This window comes from Phasianus colchicus, chromosome 14 (assembly GCF_987193195.1).
Source record: "Phasianus colchicus chromosome 14, bPhaCol1.hap1.1, whole genome shotgun sequence".
Classification (NCBI taxonomy): Eukaryota; Metazoa; Chordata; class Aves; order Galliformes; family Phasianidae; genus Phasianus; species Phasianus colchicus.
Window position 1 is genome coordinate 12,461,673 of NC_143449.1, and position 16,161 is coordinate 12,477,833.

Sequence of the window (16,161 nt, forward strand, 5' to 3'; positions counted from 1 at the left end):
TAATATGCTGTCATTTTTAAATCTCCCACATTTCTTTGGGGCAATTATGGGCACTCTTTCTAAAGCAGTTAGAAAAGCAGTTAGATACAAAAACATTGTATACTAAAAATTTAAGTTCTCATCTTGTGATGAGATTCACCTTAAGTGAAGCATTGTTGAAATTAATAATTTGAACTGTTAATATTAAGCAATCTTTAAATACAGCAACAATATTAATATTAACATAAGAATATTATTGTCAAGTGAAAACAAGTTCTATAAGCAAGAGAACAAAGCACCAAAAACCAGAATTCTTCAATAGCAGTATAACTAAGAAGATTCAGTTTATATACATCATTGTAATTTCTTTTCCTTGGAATATAAACTAGATTAAGTGGCTGTCCTTTTATTATAACATTACCAGTAATTGAAATTTCCTCAGCTTTGTGCTATCACAATTGATTCCTTGGAATTATTATCTTAAAACTGGAATTATCTAAATACCAGTGACCACATCAGAACACCTGACTGAGTCAAAACCTCAAAGTCAGTTAGTGTCAGAAAAAGCCAAACAGGTTACAGGCCACCCCCATCTTAGATCAAACCAAGGTGTCATCAGAACAACATGAGTGCTGGGGATTTCACGGGGACAACTGAATTATGTGAACAGTGGATATTGTACCCAATGCAACTGATTGCACTGGGTATTTAAAAATGCAAGTAGAAGATAAAGGACACAAGACCAAAGACTGGCCTGTTATCTGCTACAAAAATATTCCTAAACTTGCTCTTAGGATATTTAATCTGAGGAAAAATTTTAACAACATAAACCAAAAGCTTGAATTTTATTGTCGCCTGCTTTTTAGCAGTTTATCTGTTATCTAGTTTCTCTGTCTATGATTTTCTCTCTCTGTCAGTCATGCCAGACATAAAAAAGCAACAATTCCAAACCAGTGTGATAATCCCATAACATAACTGCTATCTCAGAAAAAAAAGCTGATTTCAGAGGACACTGAATGCCAGGATTCTGTGAGAGCTCTGTTGTGATACTACTGCTACGAACAACACTACAACCATGTAACAAACTTATCAGCACAGCTCCTGATACGCTATGTCTATTTTACTCTGGGGGTTAGATTTCATACAGTTTCATAAAAAAGTAACACCCTTTGGGTAATATTTTCAAGCTTTCACACAGAAAACCAGTAATGCTACTGACTTATTGTAAGTACATATCTAAAAATACCTAGTTTTAACAAAACCAGAATTGCTTAATACACTTTGGTAGATAAGATATTGTTTTTTATTTCGTAAGGCCTCATTTTGTATTATGGTAGGCAATTAAATAGATTTATATGTCAAAGTTATAGTTGATTAGATTTCTGTGTAATGTCACACTATACTATGCAAACAAGAACACAGAAATGGTGACAATCTCTTTTATTTAGGATATGTTTAATGTAGCCCATTGTTTCATTTCTTTAAGATTTGATACCAAATTTAGACTTGTTATTTATACTTAACTGTTGTCTCCTGTCTTAAAGAAAGTATCAAGAAGGTATTGCATGCATCTTTTCCCACACAACTGAAATTTCCTGCTCAGAAATATACCTGCTTTGTAGCAGAGATAGATCTGAAAAACAAGCTTAGGTAGCAATTGGAAACATTAGCTTAATCTCCATATACAAGAAAGCAATGATTTGTACTGCACAACTTTTCCTAACATATAAAAAATACATTTTTAAATTAAGTGACCTTGTCAAGCTGAAACATAAATCCACATCATATTTACTCTACCAGTGTTTCTGTGCACTCATACATAAAGGAGATTCTCTCCACTGGCCTTGAATGTTAAGTGGCAAAAATCCTAAAGCCTGAACATTTCTTTCACTGCAAAGTTCAAAGTCAATAAGCCTTTCTCTTAATGTATGTTATATGAATGTACAGTATTTGCATGGATATTTTAGTTTATAACTATTACATATATTATTTCAACAAGTAAGACATTGGATATCATCATGCATGCAATATATAAAGAAAATGTTGCACAGTTACTTCACACATCACATTTCTGCATACAAATACTCAAGAAGCAGTTTTCACACACAACTGAGTAGAATACTTGGCTGCTTTGTTTCCAGTGGTTACTTCATATTCCACAACACATTTCCTGAGTGAGGGCCTTATGAATCTGCACTTGTGATCTCAATTACAAGAACTGGCTGTTGACTTCAACTTCTAGCCACTGGTCTATGGCAGGACATTCTTTTTATTTTAACGGTTTTCTTACTTCCTTTAACACCAAATGTTGTTGAAATTCTCTTGGAAATAATAGCAATTATGAGAAACAGGTTGCCTTTATTTCTGTGCTTGCAGACAAAGAACCCCAGATGGCTGCCATGGCAGGACTCCACTTTAGAAAAGCCATGTTGCTCTTCCCCATTAAATTGTGTTTGTGCAGGTACTGATTTCATCCTTTATGAAATACTCTAAAATAATGTGCTAACATATGTGCTTACATTTTTCTATACTTCCCAAAATCTTTGTAAAGGTTTCCTCACATTCATGTCAACCTCCAGATTGAGGCATGTCCTTCTTACCTTCTCTTTATTTGCCAACATACAGATTCTTTTTCATAGGAAAACTATTTATTATCACTCAGCTTTTAATATCAGTAAAAGGAGCATTACGTATATGTTCCTAGATAAATTATTAAGAAAGATGTTAAACACATACATCCAAACACTCATTCAAAATGTAATTCTGCTAAGCCACTTGAATTCAAGAAATTCCATTAATTTCTCGCTGATATTACTAATAGGCCACTTCACAAGAACTGAAGAACAAGCCTATGAACCATACAGTAGAAAATACCTTCTATTTTGTTCACATTCCACACTGACAGCTTTGAGAGTGAACTCTACAGAAAGACAGGTAAATTTCTGCCGTAAAAAGACATATATATATATATATATGTATATATGTATATATATAAAAAATTTCTGATCATATTTCAGTTTCTAATCAGAGGGAGAGGAGGAAATTATGTGCTCAAGTTCTTAGTGTAGTTTGAAAAGGTATGAAAATCAATTTCTGCTTCCAAAAAATCAAGGTCAATCATGTGCAGAAGCACTGCTCCTGCTTCTTTGATGCTTCCTATGTCTTCTTTTCCATTAAAAAAGCATTACTAGAGGGGGTCTCATCACTACTGTTCACATCTGCCTGTAAAATCCTCTCATTAAAGGGTTACTTAGATTTACACTGTATGGAATAAATTTTCAAACTTACTTCAGTCAAAAAACGAACAAGTTCCATGGGAAAATAGATCAGAGTTTCAGGTCTGAGATGTAACCAAATTTGAAGTTTCTTCATCTCTCCTGAAGGAAAATTATGCAGCAGGATTGCATTGGCAGGATTGGCCTACAGTTCAGCATATGATATATAATACTCTTTTTGTGATTACAGTATTCCTGTAAAGCATAGAATTCACATTATTATCTAATGATCTGCTTTAGTTTTCCGTGGTAATATTTTATAATTAAAATAGCACTTCCTTCAAGGTAACAAGCCAACAGTAGGGCAACTGAATTATTTATTTTTTCCCCTGAATGATACTCTGTACTACAGCTATTCTCAAAGTATAAATAAAGAAAAAGCTTTGTTTAATATTTGTATCAGCATGATACAAACATTAATTCTACTGTGTGGCATAAAATATAGGAAACTCCAGTATATGCAATTAATTATTTTAAACAATAAAACAACTATAACTCATCCAAGTTAAAAGCCACTATCATGAATATTAATTGCCTAAAGAATGACAGCAAAGCAGGTTTGGATGCTCAAGGATGAGAGTTAAGATATGCATAAACTGGGGGTGCAATTCCACAATGCATATTGGATTTACAGAAAAAGACTCAGTGTTCCACACTACCATAGAACTGCACTCTTCAGAGGTGGATTCTCACAACAGGAAAAAATAAGCTTCAATGTCTGTAATCTGATTATTAAAATAATTTTAAGCTATGAGATAGTTCAAAATTCACTGTGCATTTTATTTTCATGCTGTTTTCATCAACGACTTTAAATAGAATAAGAGAACCCTTTTTATCTTTCAAACTTTTACAATCATGCCATCAAATTCAAAAGGCTTTTCGGCCCCTATAAAAAAATATGATTAGAAAAACATTCCAACCAATTGAGCTTATTTTATCATTATTTACATAATTAAGGTTCCCAAGAGTATTTCAGTAATTAATTAGCAGGAAACATGTTGAAAACAGTATTAGATATGGGTAGTCTTTTTTTTTTTTTTCTTTTTTTTTTCTGATACACTACAGATCATTTGTTCCTAAAATTGAGAGGAGTGTCAGATAAAACTGGTAAGTACATGTCTACAACAAATGAATAAAAACATACACACACAAACTAACAAGCTACCAAAAAATCCACAAATTTCAGACACATACCAGTTATTCTTCAAAATATACAGAATTGTACACATCCTAAAAACTCTGTGGAATTGTTTACTTGAAACTGATGTTAGTACTAGACAAAAGCCTCTACTGGCCTGTGGTATTTCACATACTGAAGGAAGATGATGTGCCATATTGTCTGAAAATTACTAGCTGATAAGCAGCAACTTATATCAGAAGTAAATTCAACAGAAGAAAATTCAGAGTGCAACAGTTAAGAGACCCACTAAAGATAAAGCTCTACAGAACGTGAGCAAGACATTAGGAAGATGCAAAAGTTCTTACTCTACAAACTGCCAGTACCATCAAAAAGAGCTGAAGTTTTGACAGTAGTTACTTTTAGGACACGTAATGCTTTGATGATTATGAATAAGAAAGAATTCCTGAAAAAATGATATGCAGTGAACATAACACAGAAATTTTGATTAGAGATTATAAGAAATGAAAGATTTTTATCAAAAAGTCACTAGGCTTGAATTATAAGGTAGCCTGTGGTAATAGATGTTGAATGCTTCGTGTTATGTACACAGCTAGATCCTAAAGGGATTTGTCAGTAATAATTTCACCAGATCAACCATGCCAAGTCTCACCAGTTAACTACCCAAGCTGGTTTTGTCTGAAATCTGGCTCAAATCCAGTACAGGGCCCCTCCTCCAGGATGAAGCCAGTGAAGCTCCATCCATACAAATGAGTTTTGTGAAGGGTTATACAAGGCTGAAATCATGCTGAAATCAAAGACTGACTGAACAGACTTTCTGTCAAATTTCTTTCAAAGAGCAAGTATATCATGAAAGCTTCCTTCACTTTTCACAGATTAAAATCAGATTGAGCTCACAGATTAAGATTACAAACTAGCCTTCAACCCTTCTCTGAGTGCAAGTTGTAGCAATGCTTTTATATGTGTAATGCACTCATTGAAGCCTTGGAAATGCAAACCACAACCTGCTCAGGAAAAAAGATGTCACTTATACATTGAGAAATCAAAGTAGAAACTAGTGACATTTTTAGTAAATGATATAGGAAGCAGAGCACAGTGCTACTGAAATTAGAAGGCATAGTAATCCTAGAGTATGCTCATATTCCTCTTTGTATTTTCACATCCTCTTTGCCTGCCTCTTCTTTTTGAATTTTGTCTTTCTTTGTCCAGCAATTTTGGTATAGTTAGTCTTGATTTTCTCAGAGAGATAGAAAACCACTACTTACTATTATTTACTATTATTTAGTTATTAATAAGTACTATTATTATTAATAAAGCACCATTATTTACTTATTAAGCTTTAGCCCGATAAAAATAAACCTTAATGAATCTGACATCAATGCAAAATGAAAACAGAAGTGAATAAGCAATGAAATGTGTTATCTTTCATTTCTCTTAACATCTCTGATTTCGGTCATTGCCTCCTCTGTTTCACTGTCACTGCTTTTGAGAACCTTTTAAAACTACAAGCACAGGCCCAGAGAGGAAAATAGACAAGCTAGAAAGGAGTATCATGACTCCCTCGGGCAGAACATAAAATATTTCCTTTTCTTTTTTGAGAAACATCATTTATTCATAGACAAAACTAATTAGATACTTCTTAACAGAAACTTTTACTTCCCTTCTTTGAGAATAAAAGCCATGCACTCTGTTTGCAAAGCTGTCATATTATGTTTCACTAAAGCCAAAGGAAATTTGAGTCTTTAAGAAGCTCTTTCAGGCAGGGAGTGTTAGGCACTAGGTTTAAGAATTACTAAATGGCTCCTGTTTGGGTGACAAGGTTCTCATGACAAACTGTCCTGGAGAACAATCGAGGGTTCAGAGAGGATTCAAAGAATCTGTCTGACAAAATGCTTCTGAGTGGAGGGGTGAAGGACAAGATAAACATTTGCTCTTTCCTAGAAGGCAAAAATTACTCAGAACAGTAAAGCTTCTACCACAGCAATTTGACTGCCATTTCTGGCAAGACTAACAGCACAAAGCACAACAAATATTAAAAAATAAGTGCACTCATTTTTTAGCAAATGAAGTTATGAAATTAGAAACCTACAAGTGAAACCATTCTCAGTGGGATTTAAACAGGATCCAGAAGACCTCTGTTCTTCACTGTATCTCACAGAAGTCAACTGTTCCGTCCATAGTAATGTACTGAGGAATAATCCATGTGTAGCTGAAGGTTCTGGCACTAGGACAGGGGATGGAAATCCATTTTAGTATCAGCTATTGAATGTGAAATAGTACATATTATGGAAATGCTGGGATAAGGACAGCAGATGTCAGGCTTCCAAACATTCAGAATGGAATCATCAGACACTACCTAATAAGAAATTAAGCTTCAGGGAACTAGAATCAGGAAAGAAAAACATTCTGGAAGACAGAAGAAAAATATTTGCTGAATCATTATAACTTTTCTATTCATCATATTCTGCTGTAAGATATTCAGAAAACATTTTATAGCAAAGAAATCATAAAGTGCTGATGTCTCCTTTAACAGAAATAAATTGTGGGTAGTTATTTAAATTTGACAGATAAAAGCTGAGTGATTAATTATCAACTCATTTTAAAAAGTACATTTTACAATAAAACAGTTGACCTGGGATCAGTCTGCATTCCTTGAAGAACTGCCCTGAATCTGATTCTGAGATGTGGATAAATCATTATTCTGTCAACTTTCAGACATTCAACATGCCTAAGAGACAGTGCAGTTTGGAAGGCTTCCCAGAAGACTTCCAAAATTAATTTCCAAAATAGTTAAATGTAAGAAATTCTGAATTTGGAAAACACAGGTTTTTCAGATACAACATGAGAGGTTGCTTTAAATGTGGATAATTCACAAGGAATCACATTGGTCTGCTTTCTATAAAGATGAAAATGAAAAGTCTACATTTACTGGGAAAAGAGTGAGATTCTTATAAATGGAAGCCAAACTTCTCTCTCTCTTTATAGTTATCATACAGAAGTTATATGAAGAAAATTGCCCTTCATCTTAATATGAATTTATCCCGTATATATTAGTAAACACAGTATTTGGAAGACTAGAAGGGAAGTTCAAGGTATTTTCAAGATTCTGTACTGGAATAATTAGAAAACGTTATAAATTCAAGAAAATAGAAAGAGTCTACCTATGAGCATATATTACCCCTTACATCATTACACTTTTTCTTCCATAATCTGCAGTCAAAGTGCATTGTTCTCTTCAAGTTATTTCATAGTATAATTCAGTAACCAACTAAACTTTTCTACGGATTACAGTGCTACTAATTCTGCTTTGTATGAAATGTAATATTAGGTACATATGACTATTTAATATATGATGGCTGCTCCAAAATTAATGCCTCTTATTTTATTATGTTGGCCCATGATGTGAGAGGCAGATGTTGATGGTATGGCAGTAGAGATTGAACCCTCCTGCAAATATTCCATTACATTTTGTTGCCATGCAACAAATGGCAGCAAGCAGAGGGGCAGTCTGACAGAATGGCGTCTGATAAGGAAGTACATCTGAAGCAAAAGTGTGTCACTGAATGCCTCCCTAAGGAAAAGCTTGCACCCACTGTCATTCATCAACATTTACTGAACATTTATGGAGATCAAACAGCAGATGTGAGCACAGCAAGGTGGTGGTTGGTGCATTTCAGCAATAGTGATAGCAGGACACCTCCACTGGTGCAGATTTTTACAAGTGTGGCGTGCAGGGTTATTTATTGCTTTAAAAAATGCATAGCTAATAGTGGTAGCTATGTAAAGTAGTGTTTTGTAGCTGAGAATTTGGTCTATCAAGTTATGTTATTGTGTTTTTTATATCTGTCGTAATTTCTATGGAAATAAAAAGGAGGAAAAGGAGGAATTACTTCCAGAGCAACCTACATATATCATCACTGCAGTACTACAACATAAAAATGGTTCACTGCATCTTGGAAATAATTTAAAATTAAATAAAAATCGCTAAATTTCCAGTAATCATATTGGTTGGACACAGAATACTTACAAAACTCAAATCTCTGTCTTTTTTTTTTTTTTTTTTAAACCAGCAATTAAGATTTATTGTTTATAAATAATTAATGTACTGATTCCTTTCAGTTACTCCATGCTTTCTTTTTATTATATGGATTTCATTACTAAAGCTAAAATAGGGCATAATACTAAGATGTAACCAAAATTTTAGGAAAATAATCTTAAATTTGAAAAAGATTAACTACCAAATTTATGGCTTATGTTGGCAACTAAGTATGTATTGTAAAAGGAACACACTGGTATTAGCACAGTAGTTCCTGTTTTTCTGTGGGTTTGCAGCCTAGTGAACAATCTGGACTGAAATGAATCCAAGGTGTATATATTCTTTTTGAAAATGTAAGATCTGAAGGTAAGTCTCTGATTCCTAATATTTGTGCTCAATCCTTTTGTCTGGCAGCCTTCCTTAAGGAAATAGGCCTTTCTTAATATCAAAGTTAATCAATTTCTGCTCACCGCTGTACAGTTCTTTTTTAAGTATTGTATCTGTCATCTTTATGTTAAGGTCAGGATCAAGAAAACTGAAACATCACTGAGAATTCTTGTATTAGGACCTCCTGAGACTTCAAGATAATAGAGACTAGTTTTGTAGCTTTACTTTACTGTGAAATTCAGACTACACTACTAGAAAAGTTCAAGAAACAGTAGGAGGCAGTTTTAAAGATACACAATGTCCCTTTGAGATAAAGACATCTCTGAAAGAATTAAGCATGAACTAAAAAAAAGAAGTCCAAAATAAAAGCAATAATAAAAATACTGCCCAGTCAAAAGAAAAAAAAAAAACAACAACAAAAAAACCCCAAAATTACTAAAATCCTAAGCATCCTAAGTGAATAACTGAAATAGAACATCCTCTTATTATGAATAAATGGAAGAATGTAATGATTTCTGATGTTAAAGCCTGTTAAAGTAACTTCTGAGTTGAAGTCGTACAGGGTTTCTGCTTTACGTTTATCTTTGACAGATATAATCTCTAGGTCTTATCATCATCTTAGGGTTCCTTAAACTTCCTGGAAAAAAGTCAGAAAGGTAAGCTTTCATGAAGAATCTAAATCCATTTGGGGAGTTTCTTAACTCTGAATCTGCAAAGATCAAAGTTTCTTTCATACGGTTTTCATTCCTAGTCAGCTACAATGCTTAGACTGAAAGATGATATACTGCTGAATTAATATGTCCCCCTGTGAGCACAACTTAAGTTAGGCCATTTGAACATTTTATTAAATAGGGAGATAACCTAAAATACTTAAGTTTATTATCTAAAGCACACTAGCTCTGAAATGAAAGGATTATATTCTACTACTCCTATACACCACAAAAGAGCTAATTACATCCTATTTGTAGTTCAAGATTTATCTGTGTATTTATCTGTTTTCCTTTGGTATTTTTGGTTTTGTCTGCCCCACTCAGCATATCCAAAGCCCTGGAAGGACTGCAAAAAATCCAAAAGCAGGACTGCATGCTTCATATATTGTTCCACTGATGTGCAAACATCTCAGTATTATCAGAATAAATTTAAAATAACTGCTTCCAGCTTTCCAAACTCAAAACCTACACAGAGTTTTATTAATGATCCATTATATTTTTATATATTTTAGTATAGTATTAAGTCTCTTATGACCTTAATTCATGCAAACATTTTTACATAATGTAGTTTAGCTTTATCTGAAGAAAACATTTATTTAAAAATATGAATTATTAAATGAAAAACTGAATATTACTGTCGCTTTGTCTATCAACGTGAAATGAAATTAAGCATACTGATAGGTCTTGAGTGGTAGGAAAGAGAGTAAAGGAATGGAAATTAAGTTTTGTTGCTTCCAACTTTCCACTTATGGGAGAAAATTTGAGAAACTAGTGTAGATACAGGCTATATTTTTTTGGAAGTAATGTTCTGTTCACTCAATAGAAGGGTTATATTGCTACATTTACTGCATGAGGTAAGCCATCATTTAAGTCATTAAAGAAAAAGGGTCAACTTGATAAGATTGAAGATCTGAAGTCCGATAGTTAGCATTTAGTTTTTCATCCATAACTAGATATTATTTTGTATAGCAACAATTCCTTTCAAAGAATTACTTCTCTTTGTATTCCAATGCTGCAGTTGCATCCGAATTAAGATCAAGATTGTCCCATCACATTAAAAGATATGCAGGCACAAACTCAGCTACCTTTTATGTCATATTCTGAAAAATTACTGTTCAAAAAGTTGATTTGCCGTCACCACATTCTGAAATGGGATTTATATTTCACTTCTAATATGCTATGAAATGCTCTTAAATCTTTACAGAAATTTGACAGCTTTTAACCAGATACTATAAGGAAATGTACAATTTTTTCTCTTATCACCAGTTATTCATATTTAATTTAATCAAATTTGTTAGGGACAAAAAGCAAGCATCCCTTCAAACTGTCAACGGTTTACAGGCTGGTTCGGCCCAGTTCCGTGACTAGCGGGGCGGAGGGATCCGCAGATCCGCGCCTCCAGAAAAAGGGAACAGGGGACCCCAAAATAATTAAAAACAGCGGCAACGATCTGAGGAGAAACTCCAATTGGACTCCAATTCATATTGGAGTTCTAACATGTCCGGCACAGCAGCACTCAGAGGGGGTGTGACTTCATTCAGGCCACGGTAGTCCACCGTCAACCTTCACTGGCTTTACGCACTGGCCATATGGGACTATTAAAAGGCGAGTGAGTTTTACTGATCACTTCCTGACTCTCTAGTTAACGAATCAACTTCTGAATGGGGAGCAAGGAATCCCTGTTGGTGCGGTACTGCCGCCTGTGCACTGTTTTTGTAGCAATCGGTACCTGTTGCTCTTTTACTTGTAGCAACCACACAACAGACGGATCTTCTGATAGGCCAGGCAAAACAGACAACTGCTTAACACCTTCTGCGTCTACAGCAGCTATTCCAAAGGCCCATCGATACCCTTTGGGATCCTTAAAGTATCCCCTTCTGAGGTAATCAATACCAAGTATACATGGAGCCCCTGGGCCAGTCACAACAGGGTGCTTTTGCCAGTCTTTACCAGTGAGGCTGATTTCAGCCTCCAACATAGTCAGCTCTTGGGATCCCCCAGTCACCCCATGAATATAAATTGATGTTGTCCCTTGGTGACTCGAGGGCATTAGAGTGCACTGAGCACCAGTGTCCACCAGGGCCTTATATTTCTGTGGTTCTGATGTGCCAGGCCATCTAACCCACACAGTCCAATATACTCTATTATCCCTTTCCCCCCCCTGGCTGGGGGCAGGGCCCCTCTATTTGTTACCTCCATTGTCTGCAGCAACTAGAGCAATCACCTTTTTGGAGAAGTTCACCTTGGTGGTTGATTTGTCTTGTAATTCTTTTACCCGTGCTTGAAGTGCAGGAGTAGGTTGTTTATGCCACTTCTTCATGTTTTCTCCATGGTCACGTAGGTAATGCCACAAGGCAAAATGTGACATAGTCTTACTGTTGTCACTTGCTCGAGCAGGAGGACGTCTTCTTTTGATAGCTGAGACGTTGGATGACACCAGCTGGGAGGAAACCAAGTTGATCAGCCCCTCCAGAAGGCTGTTCTGGGAATTCTGGTCCCCACTGGATGTGTCTGTTACCACCGTGGATCCATCAGCATTAGGCACGGTTGACAGTTTGTCTATTATATCTTCTTGTTTGTTTTCCATTCTGTTCAGCTTTTCAGCTACTTTTGCGATGGCTGAAACACAAGCTCGCAGAGGGCTTAAATGTAACTCAAAGTCTTGAAGTTTATTAATCAGTTTGTTTATAAGGGGTCTTCTTTCCCCTCTGCCATACATTGCTGTAAATGTACTGGCGTACCTTTCTGGTGCAGTCTTTGTGAATGTACGCCACATATTCGGTGTACACCTGACTCTCTCAGGATCATGCACTTGATCTGGCTCATCAGGAATGAAATCAGGGCTATGTAGCGTTTCCACCACAGCATATTCTCTCAAATAACGGGTGCTTTTTTCTATATCAGTCCATTTCTTTTTCTCAGGCATCAGATCGATTTTGAAGGGGTGTCTTTCTTTTACAGCTAACAACATCCTCTTCCAGAGGGTGAAGGCCTGGTTCTGGCATGTACTAATACCTCGGTCAATGGCTGAGTCCCTAGCAATGCCACCCAGCTGGCGAGCTTCTCTACTATCTAGCCATACACTGTTGGCCCCATTGTCCCAACAACGAAGTAACCAAGTGGCAATAGGCTCATTTGGGTGATGTGAAAAGTCTTTTCTCAGACTTCGAATTTCATTCATTTCCAGAGATCAATCAATAATGGTAACAATATCTTGCTCACCTCTTACTCTTTCAGGACTTCTTGATGCCCTTATAGGCGTTGGTGACCGTGGTCTTACTGAGGGTCCCTCCCCTGGACTCAGGGGCGCTTCCCCTGGATCTCGGAGCCACTCCTCTGGACCTCTTTGCTCCTCTTTCTTCTCTTCTAACTGAGTCGAGATTCGTTTCATTTTCCGTCCTCTCACAGGGGCAACTGATATCAATTGTGGTGCCTCCTGTGGTTGATCATGTTGGTCAGTTCCAATGCTCTCACCCTCCAGTTCGGCTTGGAGTCTGTCTTTTTCAATCATGAGAGCATTCAGTTCAGATTGAAGGGCGTTTCTCTCAGTTTGGACAGTGTCCCGTTCAGATTGGAGAGTGTCGAGTTTGGATTGCAGGGAGTCTCTCTCGATTTGGAGGGCATCTCGTTGAGAATGGAGATCCCTTCTCTCAGCTTGAAGATTTTCCCTTTCGGCTTGGAGACTTTCTTTCTCAGCCTGGAGATTCTCCCTCTCTGCTCGGAGTCTCACCTGCAAACTCTCCCTTTCAGCTCTCAGACACTCTCTCTCAATTTCACAAACTCTCTCCCTCTCTGGGATACTATTGAATAAGGCCCGATAAGCATTAGGTAGGCCCCAAATCATTTGTGCCTCCTCAGATCTGCCTGAGCCACAACATTCCTGTTTCAAGTATGTGTTTAAGCTCTCAGGGTCTTTCAGGTGTTCAGGAGTGAAGTTCCATGACACCGAAGATGTCCATCTCTCTAAAGTCTCTCCCAAGCCTCTCCACACTCCCTGCCACTCAGTATTCTCTAGTTTTGGGGAAGGCTTCCTCAAAATATGATAAATACAAATACTGAGTGAAATGATGAGAAGAACATTCAGGGAGATTTACAACATGATCAGGTGAGCATTCAAAAACTGCATAAAAGAATTCAAAGGAGAGACTGGGAGCCTGCTTAAAAATCCCAAGTTCTGTAAAATTAGCAGCTCCCTCTGCAAACAGGTTTAAAAGAGAAAGCAGAATCATTTTTTTTTTTCTCTTTCTTTACAAAAACAAGATAGCAATGCTCAAAGTTTACAAATATCCCAGAATATTGGCAGTCCGCCTAGACTTTCAAGGTCAAGTTCTCAGCGAGCACCTGTGAAAAAGATAAACTTTCCCAACGAAACTCTCCGAGAGCAGAGAGAGATTCGTTCTAAAGAACTAAAAAGCAGCTTTTGCCCGCATTCTCCACCAAAAATGTCAACGGTTTATGGGCTGGTTCGGCCCAGTTCCGTGACTAGCGGGGCGGAGGGATCCGCAGATCCGCGCCTCCAGAAAAAGGGAACAGGGGACCCCAAAATAATTAAAAACAGTGGCAACGATCTGAGGAGAAACAAACTATTTTACTAAATATAGTATCGGAATGCAAGATAACACACTATAATACAATATAATTAAATTTGAAGCTAATAAATCAAATATAATGAGAGAGAGAATGTCCGAAAGGTGGATAGGCCTCACCACAATGCGGAGAGCTGAGGTGAGATGCGCAGTCCAGTTGAGCAGCAGGGAGAAAAGGGGGAAGAGCCCACGAAGAGCAGGCTAAGAAGAGTGCATCAGGTGACGTTGCCAGGAGTTGTATCTCGAGACTCTCTGTGACCGCAAAGTCCCCTGGGGAATGTAGTTGTTCTTCTCTTCCAGGCAGGTACCCAGAGCTTGAGCATTAACAGTTAAACTCCCAGTGCCCCACATGATGTTATGATGTGGAATACCGAAAACCAAAAATCACAAAACCATGACACAAACCTTTCCCCTTGTTGAGTGTAGCTAGGAGTCAGAGCAGTTTATGCACTGTTGGCACGTTCAAATCTCTCTTGAGACACACAGTAAAGCAACATTACTGCAATTGTGTCAGTGATGAGAACACATTTTCCTCCTTAACTTTACCATCTACGATATTACTCCTAAGTGAAATAAGCAATAGAGAAGATCTGACAAAAGTTGGATACCTCAATTTTTGAATGAGTTTGAATATACATGTGTAAAAGGACATAAGTGATTTTCTCACATTTCCCTAATCTTCCCTGATGGATTCAGGCCATGCTTTTCATTTACTCCAGATGTGATACCCAAACTGTCAGCTATGTTTCAGCTTTTCCTTTAATCTTTCCCTGGAGCAAATAATAAAAGATTAGTAATTGACAGTGGTTGCTAGGCTAAGGGTAATGCTTATTTTAAACATGGGAAGCAAGAGCTGTATTCTTTGAAGGGATAATTTGTGGGAGGCCAGAAAATTGGATTTCTTTGTTATCTGTTGTGTAAATGACAAAGATATTCAGTGTCCTTATAATGTCAAGGCAAGTTTAATTAAAAATTTACTACCTAATTTGGAGGTGGGGACAGAAGAAGAAAGGAAGAAAATGAAGCCATGTTTACAGGTAATTTAGAAACTTCACCGGGAAACATATAATGATAATAAAGGCTACAAAAATATGAGAAAGGATACAGCTGTTCTGATACATAAATGTATAGTCAAGATTTGAAACATTCAGGCAATATTTGAAAGGGAAAACTTATCCATCTTGATCAGAAGGTAAGCCTATACAAGTTTTCATCAACTAAATATTAATGACCTTATTACTTTAAAGGTCTAGAACTGCAAATGAGAGAAAATACTTAGAACAACAAGCTTCCTTAGAAAGAAATTCAACAACCGCATCCATACTAAAGCTGTCTGCACAGAGCTGAATTTCACTTTAACTGTGAAGTCACTTAATTATACAGCATACTACCACACCAAATAACATGGCACTTTTTCTACATTTACATGGAGAGTACATTTTTGTTTCCCTTGAAATGTGAGGGAAATTACGTAGAAAACATTAATATTTTGGGACAGGTGCTGTTATAAGCAGCACAGCTGAGCTTGATTCTACTACACTATATAGACATTCATTAACTACCCAAATTGGATACAGGAAATTTGAATTGAAATGTTAATGAAAAATTTCATTGGTATGGCTCAAACTTAGAAATGCTTTGGCTGGAATGCTGTTACTGATAGTAGACAACAAAGCATGGATTTTGCTAAAATAAGGTACACAGTTGACATTAAGATCAACAGATTTTGAAAATAAAAGTACAGTAAGAATTGTGTGTCTTTTTTAATGATAGTTTCTCACACAGTCAATTATATATAAACTGCTATTATATTCCTTTGTTTTTTATTGCTGCTATTTATTAATTTGGTTTCTTTCAGTTATGCAGATATTTCTATATCTTTCTATAAAACAGACATCTGTATAGATATCTAAGGCAAAAACTACTCATACAGCAGATATTAATGACTACTGACAGCAAAAATGGAAATACGCTATAATCTTTATATACACTGCTTGTAGATGCATTTGTGGAATATGCGAAGTACCATGAAGTACCTGGGAGCATAGTA

General features: G+C 36.3%; 1 protein-coding gene across 1 annotated transcript in view; it reads right to left on the reverse strand.

The window, feature by feature from the left end:
• LOC149916020 (Friend virus susceptibility protein 1-like) overlaps positions 1-12,710 on the reverse strand; it is a 39,464-nt gene extending 26,754 nt beyond the window's left edge. The window contains exon 1 of the mRNA XM_090150277.1: positions 11,750-12,710. Within this exon, the coding sequence (XP_090006403.1) occupies positions 11,750-12,706 (957 nt within the window). The 5' untranslated portion in view covers positions 12,707-12,710. The remainder of the gene's footprint in view (positions 1-11,749) is intronic.
• Between the last annotated feature and the right edge of the window lie 3,451 nt (positions 12,711-16,161).